The sequence below is a fragment of the Camellia sinensis genome, chromosome 9 (assembly GCF_055761805.1).
Source record: "Camellia sinensis isolate YWXY chromosome 9, ASM5576180v1, whole genome shotgun sequence".
Lineage (NCBI taxonomy): Eukaryota > Viridiplantae > Streptophyta > Magnoliopsida > Ericales > Theaceae > Camellia > Camellia sinensis.
Genome location: NC_138969.1, coordinates 967,504 through 983,923, shown reverse-complemented (window position 1 = coordinate 983,923; position 16,420 = coordinate 967,504). Strand labels below are relative to the sequence as shown.

The window sequence follows — 16,420 nt, the reverse complement described above, 5'->3', positions numbered from 1 at the left end:
ATCAAATCTTAGAGAGAATATAAGTGTAGAGAGAGAGTGTGTCGGATCAAGGGTTTGAAAGAAGAATGAAGTGAAAAAGTGATGTTTAAAATCGCTACTGTCCTCTGATATAAAACACGCTCGCTCGAGCGAAGGCTTGGTCGCTCGAGCGACCAGGCACAGAAAACTCTTGCTCGAGCCAAGAAGTTCTCGATCGAGCGAAGAAAAAACCAGACCGCTCGAGCCAAGAAAGACAGCTCTCAGGTCCAGAACCAGGTGCAACCGCTCGCTCGAGCGAGCCACTCTGGCTCGACCCACCAAACACGAACCCCACTCTCGCTCGAGCGACCAACTCCTCGCTCGAGCGAAGGTCCAAAATTCTGGGCAGCAACACTAGGCTCCCAAACACAACCAACCTGTAACAAACCTGCCTAACACATCCTATAACTCAATAAGAAGCAAAAAGGATGCAAACAAGATAATAAACAACTTTCAACATCCACGGACACATGTCCGGATCATTGTACAACAAGGGTAAACCCGGGATCGCTATAGTCACCCACCAATTTTGGTATCTCTTCAAAATGTTACCTTGGGGAAGGAAAGGGATATACTCAAAATCGATTAAGTCCTGTATGAATTTGGAAGTTGCCTCTTCCAGTCTGGACCTTCGAACTTTTACATCCCTTGTGGTGAGACTTAGATTGGTGTTACTACAGAGAGGTATTGGAAGCCAAATTGTCTAGCAAATTGGGCAGGATAATAGGGCTCAGCAATGCATTTGTAAGCCCTGGGGTTCATAGTCCTAATGAATAATTCTCTGGGAATTAAAATGGAGGCCCATATATCTTTGTGAATAGGTGAAGCACAGAACCTATCACTTAGGAAATTCTTCAACCAAAGTGGGCCAATAGTAGTGGGTTCGAAGGGACGAAAGTTGTGGAAAAGACGAGAAGCTGAAAGTTGGTGGAAGAAAGAGAAATAAAAAGCAAAAGTATAAGGATAAAGAGAAGCATTGGCTAGCCTCATGCCATGAGTAGGAGGGTCTGGTTCAAGAAATTTAAGGCATTTGGATTGTAACTCGGGGAAATAAGCAAATAGCCAAAGCTGAAGAATCCAAATCGGTCCCCCTTGATTGACATCTAAGGGTTTCTCACAAAAAAGAGAGCAGGCTCTATATACGTGACCTAGAACGTATGGGGCTAAAGCCAACCTCTTCGGTAAAACAAGGGCTTTGGCAAGAGGGGCAAATTCAGGCATAATTCTTTGAGAAGAAGTGCAGAAAAGGAACTTGCAAAGCCAATATAATAAGAAAGAAAAGAATTCCCTATCGGTCACAAGACCCTCCCTTCTATTCTCAGCCTTGACAAAGTCACTATAGGATGAGTTAAGAGAGGAGAGGGAAAAAGGGACTGCTAGGTCAGGATAATCTGGTCCAATGGGAGATAATCCTAAAAGATGGCAAATGTCAAGCACAGTAGGGGCCATCATCCCACATCTGAATTGGAAGAAATTAAAAACAGAATTCCAAAAGCACAGAGCAGCAGGAACTAAAAAGGGGTCCTCTGAAATAGTTAACCTGGATAACTGAAGGGCGTCGAGGAGGCAGAGTTCTTGAAGGTCCAGGGTCCTACTAGGGACAACTCGATCATACCATTCTTGCCACTCCGGTCTCACCGTGTGCCAGCATCGGTGGGGGCGATTCGTCTTCCAGTTCCTCCAGTCAAGGCCACCTTCGTAAAGGAGACAATGGTCTTCCAGACGAGGGTATAGAGCTGGAAGCTCAATAGGAATCTCCTTGAATATGGGACCAAGCACATAGTCTTGTTGCACATGACGACGAGGAATGAAGATGCGTTCGTCAATGGCACTTTTCTCCACAGCTTTGTACTTTTCACATTCTGCATTAATGAGCCTTTTTAGGGCTACAGATGGGCTCACACGCTCTACAACTGGCACTTTCAATGAGGAGGAAGCCATTGATAAAACGCTTTCTCAAAGGACGAAGCTGGAAAAAGGGAGTAGAAAGAAGTGGGAGACGATTAGAGGTGAAGGGTTTTGTATGTTGAGCGATGCAAGTGATTTCAGAATATGGAATAAAAGGATTTCAAAAGCCTTTATATCTGAAAGATACATCACGTAAATTCGTTAAGTACTAAAAGTACGAATATGAAGAATTTCCTTCAATATTGATACTCTTTGAGGGAAAAAACGTATCCCAGATGTTGATACCAGCTTCGAAGTAGAATGTTTGGCTTCGAAGCCAGATTTTGGCGCCAAAAGTCAAATAACAACGGCTTCGAAACTAAGAAGCCAGCTTTGAAGCACATTTCATGCTTAAGAATGTAAGAATACTCAAATATTCATTCACTTAGAAGGGGATTAAAGACCTGTTTTAGGCTTTTTAATGAAAACAATGACCTTCGAAGTGAAACTTGTGACCCCATGAGGATGGAAATTGGTGTTCAGAACATAACACACTAGATTTCGGCACCAAAAGTCCAATAACAACGGCTTCGAAACTAAGAGCCGGCATCGAAGTGCATTCCGTACTCAATGGATACAAGAATGCTCAAGTATTCGTTTACTTCAAAAGGACTAAAGACCTGTTTTAGGTTTCTCAATGACAGTGATGTTCTTCGAAGTAAAATTAGAAATTCCTTGGGAAGGGAAATTGGCATTCGAAACATCGAAACCCATAGTTGGTTTATATATTTTCAGAAAAGTTGATTTTTTGAACTAAAACAGTGCAGCCCTCAAAAGGAGCTTCCATATTTTTGAAAATATGGACTGTTGTTCAAAACAAAAAGATCAATTTAGAACTGATTAATCTGCATTCCCTAAATTGGAAAAGTTCATGGTCGTGTTGTTAGTATTCATTTTAAATGATCGAATCCAGGTTCGAAGGAAAAGATTGTTCAGTTCGAAGCTCTGTAATTGCTTTTAAAGACAAATAGAGACAAGATCAAACCATATCAAACAAAGAGAAGTCTTGTATTAAAGCAAAAGCAGTTACATCGAATGGTCCTATTTGGGTATAAACTCGAGCTCATAAAAATAAGGAATGGAATAAATAACAAGATCATGAAATTTAGTCCAACAATGATCAATGAATTTTTGTTCTTTCTTTATTCTATCTTCTATGTCTTCTAACATTGGCTGCATGAGTTGATGCGCTCTCACTTCGTAGTAAAGCTCTTCAGCCTTTATTTCGAAAGCTGCCTCTCTCAATCCTTGTTCCAATTCGTCTATGTCCAAGTCATCCCAATATGCAAAATCTTTATTCTTGAAATCACCGAATTCTTCAATGAAGTTCTCTGCTTCGTACTGGGCATGAACTCGAAGAGACGAAAGTTGGTCTAAAGATTGTGTAGTGGCCATAGAATTTCGATGCCAGTAGAGGAGCAATGGAAGTTGGTCCAGGAACATATGAAGTTCTGCTTGGGCAAGGGGATTAAGGACATGGCCCCTAGTCAGAATATCACAAGCCCATCGAAGGTTCTTGAGAGGGACTTCGTCTTCAAGAACATTGAAGGGCAAGTGAGAGAAAGCTGCAAGTAGAAGTTGAGCTTGTTTCCGCTCAGCTGGAGTAGGGGAAGGTAGAGGTTTGTAAGGTGGAAAAACGTTACCTATGGAAAGAGCAAGCTTCAGTTTCTCTGTCCAGTAAAGAGTTGGTAAAGGAGAAGGTGTGAATGCTTCAATTTCAGGAGATGGAGAAGAAGGTGTGGATGCTTATATTATGGGAGATGGCACGGGAGCAGAAGGAACAAAGGCATTAATATAATCGAGCCAGTCAGAAGAACAAATCTTCGCCTTCTGGGCTAAGAATGATGGGTTGTACCCTTGTGCTTCTTCTAGGCGTCGGGCAGCGTGCACTATCTTTGTAGGCATGGAGGATGTATACCATGCTACAAGTAGATTCTCCTCCAGACTACGTCGATGGTCAATGGGCATGTAGGGGTAGACCACTGAACTTCGAGCATAGGAAGGAAACTCTAAAGAGTCAGTGAACTCAACAAAATGATGGTTGATTCGCTCCCTCAAATCACAGGTCTCAGGTGTTGACCAGCTTGTCCAGTCAGAACCCCCAGAAGAGGAAGAAGTTGCAGCTTTTCCCCATATATAGGCTTGTGAGGAAGAGTTTCCCAAGTCCATATTTGCAACTTTCCGAATCAAAGGCTTGAGAGCAGTTTGTTCGAACTGTAAGGGTGAGTTAGAGGAAGAACTTCTTGTGTCTATATCTGCAATTTTCTGAATTGAAGGATTAAGGGCAATATGTTCGTAATCCAAAGGTTGGTGATTTGCAAAGGCTTCCATAACTTGAATATAGAAGGGTGGATAAAGGTGGCTAATGAATGCGTGGAGGTTCTTTCGAGGGGAAGCAGCATTATTCAATGACTCTTCATGTGCCCGATCAATAGAGAAGAAAGTTGATTCGGCCATAGAAGAGGTATCAGCCTGTACGAGTGCTAAGGTATTGGGGTATTCAAAAGATTGAAAGAGAATTAATGCAAATGATCATCAATAAGTGATGGTTGTGTTTCCAGAATCTAGACCTTATGCATGTTCTAAGACGTAGGAAAAAGACCCCGATCCACTAATATCACCAAGTCTTTGGTATATTAGTGCGGGGGGTAATGTTGGCTGCATATTTTGTACAAGCCAGTTACAATTCGACTCGTGGCAAAGTAAGGGTAATATGGGGAGACCATTCAAGCCTTCGATCCTGATCGTACACATGGCAGTTGATATTGGTTGTTATGAGATCTGAGTAGCAGTGGATCAACAAAGAGATGCAAGGTGATGTGGCATCAACGGTTACTCTCATTTAAATTCAAAATTAGGAGGGGAGCTTAACTGCAAATGATGGCATAGTGGAGCTAATCTTGAGGCTACATAATCAGCGATCATGGGGGAGCAGTTCGACGGTTGGAAATACAGTTCGATTGTCATCTTTGAGCAGTATAAATAGAAGGGAAGGCCCTGAAAAAAGGCCCCAGACTCAGATCCAAGAAACCAGTCTTACTTTACATATTTCGTTCCAGTTTTTATATTTCCTGTTCTTTACATTCCTGTACTTTAAATTCCTGCATTGCACTTCATTCATAGGAGTAGTTTCAAGTAGATTGTCGCTGTAAACCTCTACGAGGCTGAGTTTGGATCATTGTAAGTTTTTCATACTAATGAAATGCTTCAATTGCTCTTTATTTAACTGTTCTTGTGCTTAAATTCTCCTAAATCAAGCTACCAGTAAAAGTCTTCTTCATTTAGGCTGAAAGAACTACAACACAATCGTCTGATAATTGGTTGGCAATCAAAATTCTGTAAGGACTGATTGATCCTTACTGTTACGCTCATAATTATAAAAATAACCTTTAAAAGCCAAAAAGCCAACAAGTGGGTTAATGAATATTCTGGATTAATGAATGAACTCTCTCGGATTTCTTTAATGCTCTGGAATTTTCATGTTTGGTCTTCGAATTTTCAATAATTAGATTACACATTAAGCTTTTAATGTTTGGTTTAGAAAGAAGTCTAATATAGTGTGTATAGTTATGTATCTTGGTATACAACTGTTCAATTTCTATAGAATACCATTTTTTTTATGTATTTATTTTTTTTTATAGTTGGAACGTATGATGAATTATGTGAATGCTTATGTCTTTTTTTTTTCAATAATGATATACAAGTTCATTTTTTATACTCATTTTATAGACCCAGTGATGTGTCAAGAAAATGTGGGTGAGAGTGAGATAATATTTAATTATCAACCAGTCCTCTTCTTGACATATCACTGGACCTATAAAATAGGTCTAACTTAAAAGATTTTGTTACAAGTTTATTTTTTTAAAAAATTTTCAAGTTCATATTTAATTATCAACCAGTCCTCTTCGTACAGTTACAAGTTCTTTTTTTTTTTTACAAACATTTTGTTACAGTTTAATTTTGTAATATGATAGGTCTTTTTTTTTTCTTTTTTTTTTCATCATCTCTCTTAGGCTGTATTTGGATTTAGGATTTAAAAACAATTTGTTGATTGAAAGGAAAAGAGAACATTAAAAAGTTAACTCTCTTAATTTGATGACCCTTATTTTTTTTCCTTTTAAGGAACTGTTTTTAGTTTGGTTTTTTATTGAATTGCTATTTTAAAATGTTTAGGCTTCTCTCTCTTTAAAAAGAGTCCAGTTTATTTAGCTTTTTCAATTTTGTTTTTGGAATTTGTCAAACAAAAAAAAAAGATTTTTTAGCTGTTTATCAGGACTTTTGAAAAAACTTAAACTTATTTTAAAATTTTTTTATAATAATTTTTTAATGATTTTTATGAGAGTATTACTCATTGGAGTAAATAAGCTACCGTGTAATATAATTTTTTGTGATGTGTATTGAAAAAGACATTTGTAATTATATAGATAATACAAAAGGTATTTGTAATTTTTCAGTTACAGTGTAGAGAGCCCTTTTATAAATTTTTATTGTAATTTTTTTACTTATTTTGTTTTCACATTTTAAAATGCAAATTTAGTAATTAAATTTCTGTAATTAAGTTTTGCTAAAATTTTATTCATTAGTATAATTTATATTTTTTTATAATTTACTTAGTTGTTAGTAGGAAAAATGGGCAATACAATCCATAAGAATTAACCTTTGTCAATGCAAAGTTACTATATAGAATCAACTACAAAATCATGTATTGCAATAGTTCTACATTTTGGTCAATAGAGAAAAATTATGAAGATTTCTATGAGAGTATTTAATTTTTCTTCTATCCTTTTTAATGCATATTGAAGATATAAAAAAATTATAATTTTTCTTCTATCCTGTAGTAGTTCAATTTCTCCATCTGTGATATTCATGCACAATTTAACTTCTTAAACTAGGTTGTTAACTAAAATATGTTAGGAGGTTGTTAATTTTGTAGTGATTAATTTCTCTTTATGGCAATTATTAAACCTCATTTTACCTTCATAAAGTTATCTTTGTCAAATTTATATAACCAGGCACTTTTAGGTTGAGACACTATTGACCTTCAACTACTAATTATGGACAACATTACTATTTTTGGTTACATAAGTTGTTTTCTTTTTTATTTATTTGAAAAAAAAAACATTTTTCTTATAAGCAAAAGTCAATTTTCTTTTATTTTCATTATTTTTTTTAATCTAATTCCTTATAACAAAATGCTCTTTTCTTAAATTTATAGATGATGGAGACTTACGTCGAACTGTAATATTGACTCATTTTACTCATTTTCTTACATGTATAATTTTTTTATTGTTTTTTACCTCTAATTCTTTTGTATTTTTAGGTCCAATTTCTTCAAGAAAGAAATGTTAATGTTGTTATCCGTGATGAACGTGACCTTAATGTCATCCGTGTTCGAGAGGTAGGCCCAATTTAATTATATAGATTTTTTTGTTTCAAAACACCGTATACACCGTATATTCTTATTTATATATTTTTTAAAAACTTTCTACATATATTTTTTTATTTTTTGTAGGCAAAGGAAAAGGAAATTGCCAAGGCATTGTTGAAGAAAAACGAAAAGACCACCTTTTCGGGCAAGAGAAAGAAAAATGCATGTTCAGTAGTATGGCTCTTCAACATTTCCATTTAAAGTTCTTTTTTTGAAATATTTATTTTTGGACCATGAACCTCGATTATTTATTTATTTATTTATTTTTAAATGTAAAATTGGCATATTACTTGCACAGTGACATATACTGTTTTTATAGTAAACAGTTTTATGTAAATTTGTGAAATATTTTTTTTGAAGCATGCTAAAATAGCATTTGTACAAAAGCATTATATTTGTTTTAAATTATTATTATTCTTTTTTGGCTTTTTGCTATTGACATGAACATCTACAAGAGAAGAAAAAATGAATAGAACAAAAAAGGAATGAAGGAGGGGAAGGATACAAAATTAAAAAGTTTTCAATTTTTTTACAAAATATCAGAAGGAAAGAGAATTAAGATAAACTAAATTAATAGAAATGAAAAATGAAGAGAAAAGTAGATGATAATATTCATATTTTAGGCATCTTATGAAATTAGTCTTCATGTTTTAGGCACATAACAATAATATTATATCGAAAGCTGTATTGACTCAACGTGCATGGCCAGAACGCGAAAGAAATGATAAGGCAAGCTCTTCATATCAATTGGGACAATGTTCGTGACGTGAACGAGAGAGATCGAGAGAATTGATTCCACCAAGCACAACTAATACTCCACCGGCTCAGAAAGGAGTAATGTTTACACATCTTACTTTGCCAAGCACATCTTTAGCTTTACAAAGGAATTGGTAAAACATTGTATTTAATTCTACAAATGCATATGCTTATTGTTAAGATTTTATTTTATAAATTTTATTTTGTACACAACAAATATTTGTAGGCCTACTCATGCAAGCCCATTCCTCCATGAGACTAGGAATATCGGTGTTGTTATTTGCGATGAGTGCAATCTTAATATTATCAGCAATTCTAAGGTAAGTAGAAAAATCAACTTCAACATATTCTTTTTTCGTAATCTTAATAAATTCTATAAATACATGTTCTTTTTTCGTATTCTAATTAATTTTTTTTTTTAATTTTTGGTAGGCAAAGGAAAAGGAAAAGGCCAAGGCAATGTCTAAAGGAAAAGAAAAGGCAACTTCTTTTGACAAAGGAAAGGAAAACGCATGTCCAATGGTATATATTCAACATTTTTAAAAAAATATTTATCGAGTAAAACAAAGCCAATCATATTGTTAAAGTGAACATTGATCATGTAAGTTTTTAAAATTTTAAACTGTGTTGTCAATTTTTTTTGTGTGCTCTTTATTTTCTGTACACTCAAACAAAGTATATTTAGCTCTCTTTAACATTTCCTAAAAATAATTGTAACCTTTATAAACTCCAAGAAAAACTTTATAACATCTAAGTAAAGGAACAGAGAAACATAGGCATAGAAAATATATTTAATTTTCTTAACATTATCATGAGGCAAGAAGAAAGAGAAAACAATAATTAAAAAACAAGTTGTTATATCACAAGGCATGAAGAGGGAAAATGAAGCAAAATGGAAAAGGAAGTAGGACAAAGAAAATGTAAAAATATTCTTAAAATTATCACAAGGCAGGAAGAAAAAGTAAAATATAATTAAAATAACAAAATTATTGAATCAAAAAATAAAATAGTATGCGATAATATTTGTATTTTAGGTATCAATGATATAATGTTCACATTTTAGGCACACAATAACAATGTTATATCAAAAGCTACATTGGCCCAACGTGCACGGCGAGAACGGGAGAAATCAAGAGAATGTATTCAACCGAGACAAACTTCTTTAATATCGTGTCGTCGTAGTCGTACTTGCTTGGAACTAGGAACAAAGGCAACTGAGGATACTCAGTCTGCGCAAAAACGAACAATGGTTGCACATCCTTCCACATGTTCGTTCTCAATGCCAAGCACATCTTTAGCTCCACAAACAAATTGGTAAAAGACTGTGTTTAATTCTTCAAACACATACTCCTACTATTACCATTCTATTTTAATTTACACAAAACCAATATTTGTAGGCCTACTCTTACAACTCCTTCCCTTCAAGAGGATCTATGTACTAATGAGAAATTAGAGGATATGCATATGAGTCCAATGGTTATTATTCGAGCACATATAAATTCATGTCGTCATTCTCTTGGCAAGATGGATGTATTATCTCCTTTCTGTTCAGCATTACATTGGATGGATGAAAAATTAGTAAAATCATCTCCAAACCGTCCTCTATTCGGAACATGTTGTTCAAAAGGGAAGGTTAAGCTTCCTCCGCTTATTACACCCCCTTCACTTCTTCAAGCATTATATGATGGGAATGATGATAAATCAAAATCATTTCGATGTTATACTCGAGTGTACAATGCAACAAATGCTTTTACAAGTCTTGGTGCTACATTAGATCCAAGAGTACTTACTGGAAGAGGCCCTACATCATTCACTATCCATGGGGAATTGCGACATCGAACAGGATCACTACTACCACAATCAGGGCAAGATGCAGCTTATGCACAATTGTACATTTATGACCCTGATTCAGCTTTAGAAGTTCGCAATCGTAGAAATCCTCAATTAAGAAGAGATGTTCTAAAAACTATTCAAGATAGTTTATTATAGGTTAATGCATTCGTTGCTAAATTTCGCCAGGCTCATGTAATTTTAAATCAATTAACCTTGACAGGATGAAATTTGCCTGCTCATCTCCACTACAGTTCATCGACAGATCGACGATGGTATAACCTACCAACTACAGATGAGATTGCAGTTGTAATACCAGGTGATGGAACCAAGGTTAGTGGAATGAGAGATCTTACATCTACAAGGAAATAATGAGCTAATGCAAATCATTGAATGTCACCCAGCATATTTGCCATTACATTATGTTGTATTATTTCCACATGGTGAGCTTGGATGGGAACCTGAGATAAAACTGTGGGATGTTCAACATGATCGGCCTTCAACTGATCGGCTTACTCAAATGGATTTTTATAGTTATAGTTTATTTGAACGACCCATAGAGTATTTAACAATTTTGAGAGCTGGAAAATTGTTCCAAGAGTTTTTGGTTGATGCTTCGGCCGCAACTGAACAAAATAGGTTAACTTACTACAAGCTTAATCAAGGGAAAATCTGTGATGAACTTTACCAAGATTTGACAGATATTGATCCAAATGATCTTCAGCCCAATCAAATTGGTCAAAGGTTTGTTTTGCCATCTTTATTTCCTTGAGGTCCTAGACACATGTTTGAAATCTTTCAAGACTCAATGGCTATCACACGATACAACCAACATCCAGACATTTTTCTCACCATAACTGCAAATCCTAATTGGCTAGAAATTACTTCAGCATTATTACAGCACCAAAAGCCTATTGATCGTCCTGATTTAATTGCCCGTGTTTTTGAGTTAAAGAGAAAGTGTTTGATGAAGGAGATAGAAACAAACCGAGTGTTTGGTAATAAAGTTGCGCATGTTTTTACAATTGAATTCCAAAAACGAGGCCTTCCTCATATACATGCACTTCTATTTCAGGGTCCAGACAAAATTCGGACATGTGCTCAAGTAGACAAATTGGTTTGTGCAGAATTTCTAGATCCAAAAGATGAACCTATGCTTTTTGAAACTATCAAGTGTTGTATGGTACATGGACCATGTGGTGCTCGAAATTCACAAGCACCATGTATGGAAAATGGTAAATGCACTAAGAGATACCCTCGAGCGTTCACAGAAACAACTACTATGGATCAAGATGGATATCCTATCTATCGTCGTCGCAATAATGGTCAAGTTCATATTGTGAGGGGGAAAAAAGTTGATAATAGAGACATTGTACCATGCAATGCATATCTTTCTAAACGTTTCAACTGTCACATAAACGTAGAAGTTTGTGCCGGAATGAGATGTGTCAAGTATATACACAAGTACATTTACAAGGGTTATGATTGCACAACGATGGTGTTGGGATTGATAAATGAGATGCAACAATATCTCGATGCGAGGTATATTGGACCTCCAGACGCTGCTTGGCGGATATTTGGTCATCCATTGCATGCTGAGATACCAACAGTTGTACGCTTAGCACTTCATTTACCTAGAATACACCGTGTTCTTTTTAATCCTGATGAATCATTAGAAGCAATTGTTTCTAGAGCTGGCCAACAAATGTCAACTCTTACTGGTTTTTTTGCATGTTGCGCTTCTATGGAAGATGAATGTCCATTCACTTACCAAGAATTTCCACAACATTTTGTTTGGCTTAATTCATAAAAGAGATGAAAACCAAGGCAGTAGGGCTATGCAATCGGTAGAATGTACTTTGCTAGCCCTAATTGTGGTGAGAGATTTTATTTACGTTTGCTATTAACTGTTGTCAAAGGACCAAAATCGTTTCAGTGCTTACGTACGGTCAACAATGTTTTGCATGATACGTTTAAATCAGCATGTGTTGCAAGAGGACTTTTAGAAGATGATGAAGAATGGATACAATGCCTTAAAGAGCCTGCAGTTATGAAAGTTGGTTATCAATTAAGGAGATTGTTTACTATTATTCTTACTCAGTGCTCTCCACTGCAACCATATGTGTTATGGAATCAATTTTCAATGCATATATGTGATGATCTTGCACATAAGATTCGAACGTTGTTTGCCATTTCTGAACCAACTGAGGCTCAAATTGAAGACTATGGTCTATATCTTTTGAATCAAATGCTCCAAGAATCAGGAAAAAGTTTAATTGACTTCCCGCCAATGCCACAACCTTCTACAAATTGGAGTGCAGTAGGTGGTAACAGGTTGATATTTGAACATCAACAACTGCAAAATGAGGCACAACAGGCAGATGTAGAAATTATTATTGATCGCCTCAACAATGATCAACGAACAGCTTATGATGCAATCACTTCCTCAGTCTTTGAAAATAAGGGAACTATTTTCTTTTTGAATGGAGGTGCCGGAACAGGAAAAACGTTTTTGTACAATGCGATTGCATTGAAGTGTCACAGCGTTGGTCATATTGTAATTACTGTGGCTTCATCTGGAATTGCATCATTATTATTGGTAGGAGGTCGTACTGCTCATTCAACATTTTCCATTCCGTTGGATGTATTGGAAAATTCAATTTGTGGATTTAGCAAGCAATCATTACAAGCAGAATTGTTTAGAGAAACAAAACTTATAATCTGGGATGAAGTTCCTATGCAGCATAGACATTGTGTTGAGGCAGTTGATCACACACTTCGGGACACTTGTGATAGTGAAAAGCCATTTGGGGGTATCACTGTTGTTTTTGGTCGAGATTTTCGACAAATCTTACCAGCTATAACTAAAGGAGTTCGTGAGCAAATTGTGAATGCATCATTAAGACACTCTTTTCTATGGAAGGATATACATGTTCTGTCTTTAAATTTGAACGTACGCTTGAATCATGCAATCTTGGAAATGTTAATTTTGCAAAATTCTTGATGGAGGTAATATTTCTTCAAACTTTTTCTCTATTATATGGTTCTTTTAAATTAACGAAATACATTTACGTTCATGTACTTTAATTGATTTTACTTACTATTTTATTTATTTATTTTTATAAATAGATTGGGACCAATCCTCAAGAAATTGTTAAACTTCCATCAACAATACACAAATGCTAAGATCTAAAAGACATAATCTCAGTGGTTTATCCGCAACTGGATGTGGCAATGACATCGATTGCAACATTTTTAACTGAACGTACAATTCTTTCTACACGGAATGATGATGTGAGTGCCATCAATACTGCAGCATTGAATATTTTTCCCGGTAACACACATACTTATTTGGCAGCAGACAAGATGTCTGAAGATGATGAAATTGATCATACTATAATAAATAAATATCCTAATGAATATTTAAATTCATTAGATCTTCCTGGGCTACCGGCTTTTAAGCTAGAGTTGAAAGTGGGTTGTCCTATAATGTTGTTAAGAAATATTGCACCAAAAGATGGACCGTGCAATGGCACAAGATTGATGGTTTCTAGATGCAATACTCGCATAATTGAAGCTCAAATTTTAACTGGAGAAAAATTTGGCAATTTGGTATTCATACCAAGGATATCCTTGACACCGTCTTCTTCAGAAATGCCTCCGAATGACAAGACGTCAATTTTCAGTTCGATTGGCATATGCCGTGACCATTAATAAATCTCAAGGGCAATCTTTGAAATTTGTTGGAGTTGATTTGCGCACACCAGTGTTTAGTCATGGGCAATTGTATGTGGCCCTATCTAGATGCACATCTTTTGATCGTATAAGTGTCCTCATTCCTAATGATGAGCCAGATTCTATTACAAACATTGTTTATCCTGAAATTTTGTTATAGTGTTACTTATGGATCAAACTACTTTTGTCAAAAGGTACAATTTACTTATTGATAAATTTGTTTCTATTGATTACAAATTGTTATTTTTAAAATATTTTACTATATGTGTCGACTTTTGTAGGATTGGGTTAAAAAATATATGGAGCTCAAAAAGATAAATACAACTACATTGTTTCGATGAGGATGTAACAAGGTAATTTCAATTTGAAAGTGTTTTGATATATTTATATAAATTTTCTTTTACTAATATATTAACTTTTTTTATTTTCATAAATTAGTAGATTGTCGTGCATGCTCCTTACTAGGGATACATACAAGTTGATACAAGGACTTTTTAGAAAGTGATGAGGCGCTCCTAGGATTTCTAAGAAAGAACAAGTTTGAATCTTATATTTATTTTTGTAAAAAGCGTACATATGCTAGCTACGATCCATATTTTGTAAAGTTTCCGATCGATGTGAAATTTATTACTTACAATAGTTTTGTAAAGTCTTTTATCTATGTGAAATTTATAACTAAGTTTAGATGTATGTTAGATAATATTCATTTGAATTATTGACTTATGCTATGAGTTTGTTTTTGTAAATGTAACACACTAGGTGATATAGTCTTTTTTGTTTTTTTGTTTTTTCTTCCTAATATGCTCTTGAATTAGGTTAAAGAAAACTAATAATATTTTTATTTGGTTGAATTTGAATTTTTGCCTCCATATATCTTTTTATCAGGAAGGGTGTTGCATTTCTTTGTATTACAGAACATTGGTTGGTGTGCTTAATTTGTTATTTGAATTTTTTTTTGTATTGTAGAGCACTGGCTGGTGTGCTTAAATTATTATTTGGCATTTTTTTTGTATTGCAGACCATTGGCTGGTGTGCTTAATTTGTTGTTTATTTTTTTCTATTGCAAAACATTGGCTGGCGTATATAGATGTTTCTGTGTTGTGGGACTTACATTTTGTTGTTTGTTTAAAATCTTATACTTTTATTATGCTTGAATTTTACGTAGCATTTATGTGTTTACTTTTCACTATTTCGTTTACCTATAAATTTGAAAATTTTATGTTTAAATTGATTTATTCACCAAGTAGCATACAATTTATTTATTTTTCATTTATTTAATTTTCTGCATAATAAACTGACCACCAAATCATAAAAATTGGTAGATTTTAACTATTACATTAAAATTGATGCAAAACTATAGCTATGAGATCTCGCTTCTTTATTTCAACCAAAACTCACTATCTAAAAAAATGTGGATATTGAAATTTATTTGGGTACTGTTATTGGCCAGGATAATAAAATGCTTATTTTCTATTACAAATTGCAAGTGGGTTACATAAACAAAAATACTATAATAGTAAATATTTGGTGATATGATCTTTGTTTGCATTTGTGTCATCACTATTTTTACATTTTCTTGGCCAAGGTAATAATTGTGTCATCACTATTTTTAATTTCTCCATCTCTCTAAATTTTATAATGCAAAATATTTAAATTGAGTGGATCTGAAAAGTGAAAAATATTGATTAAAATATTAAAAATATCACTAAAAATAATAAAATACAAATTAAAATTTTACAAACTATTTTTGAAAACTCTACAACCAATTAAGTTTTGAACTTTAAATTTGTAAAAATTATTTTTAATTTTTAACATATACAACCAAACAAAATTTTGAGTTTGGCAAACTCTTTTAAAAAATCTAATTATAAAATTCATTTGAAAAACCACAACCATACGGATCATCTATTTATATTTTCACCTCAAATTTTTTTTCTCAACAAATTAAATAAATTACATTTTAACCCAACATTTTTATATTCAATTACATTTTCATTCCAACAATATTTTCACCGTGCCTTTAGGCACGGGCATACCCTAGCATAGATACAATTCATAGTCTTGTAGTGATTAACATAAGTTTAGAAAATGTTTGGTATACATGAATAATACCATTGAAGCATGGTTTTCGGTTGCGCTTAGCATTGGATTTGGACCTTAAAGGAATTGAATTGGAATTTGATGCCCATATCATCATTGATGATCATGAGAAGCTCCTCCAACGAATACCAACTTATTAGGGTATCTCCAACGGTGTATTACTCTTTTCATCAAATTTAAGTAAAAACTCTCTTTGATGTCATCTGCTCTAATGGAAGGATTTGACTTTTCATTAAACCACTGGTCGACCGGGCGAACGACCAGCCAGTCGACCATCCAATGTAAAATTTTCACAATGGGACAAGGAACAATATCAGTGACGAAAATGATAAGGACTTTTGATCTTCTTGAGAGGACTTTTATAAACCCCTCTCACCTCTCAAATCTCACACAAAATAATCCTTTCATTTTTCAGCTTCTGATTTTGTTCCACGTCTTCATCATTCACTGATCACCCAAAAATAGCGACACAAGCAACACCTTATGCTCCTTTTCAAAGCTGCTCTCTCTCTCTCTCTCTAGTATTTGGGATGTGTTTCTTGTGTCTTGTTTTGTTTTGTTTTGGTTTGAAAGTATTAGTAATTGAAAACCAACCTAGGTTCGAAA

General features: G+C 34.5%; 2 protein-coding genes and 1 long non-coding RNA gene across 3 annotated transcripts; all 3 read left to right on the top strand.

Moving 5' to 3' along the window:
- The first annotated feature begins 8,287 nt into the window (after positions 1-8,287).
- On the top strand, positions 8,288-9,458 carry LOC114301563 (uncharacterized). The gene is made up of 3 exons (XR_014341009.1): positions 8,288-8,469; positions 8,582-8,671; positions 9,213-9,458. It is a non-coding gene; the product is annotated as an uncharacterized LOC114301563 (long non-coding RNA).
- A 1,329-nt stretch (positions 9,459-10,787) lies between these two features.
- On the top strand, positions 10,788-11,789 carry LOC114257440 (uncharacterized). The gene has a single exon (XM_028197203.2). The coding sequence runs from the start codon at positions 10,788-10,790 to the stop codon at positions 11,787-11,789; it is 1,002 nt and encodes a 333-aa protein (XP_028053004.2).
- Positions 11,790-11,831: 42 nt separating this feature from the next.
- LOC145799003 (uncharacterized) lies at positions 11,832-12,983 on the top strand. Its single transcript, XM_082888508.1, has one exon. It carries the CDS (start codon positions 11,832-11,834, stop codon positions 12,981-12,983), a length of 1,152 nt encoding a protein of 383 aa, XP_082744634.1.
- Positions 12,984-16,420: the final 3,437 nt, after the last annotated feature.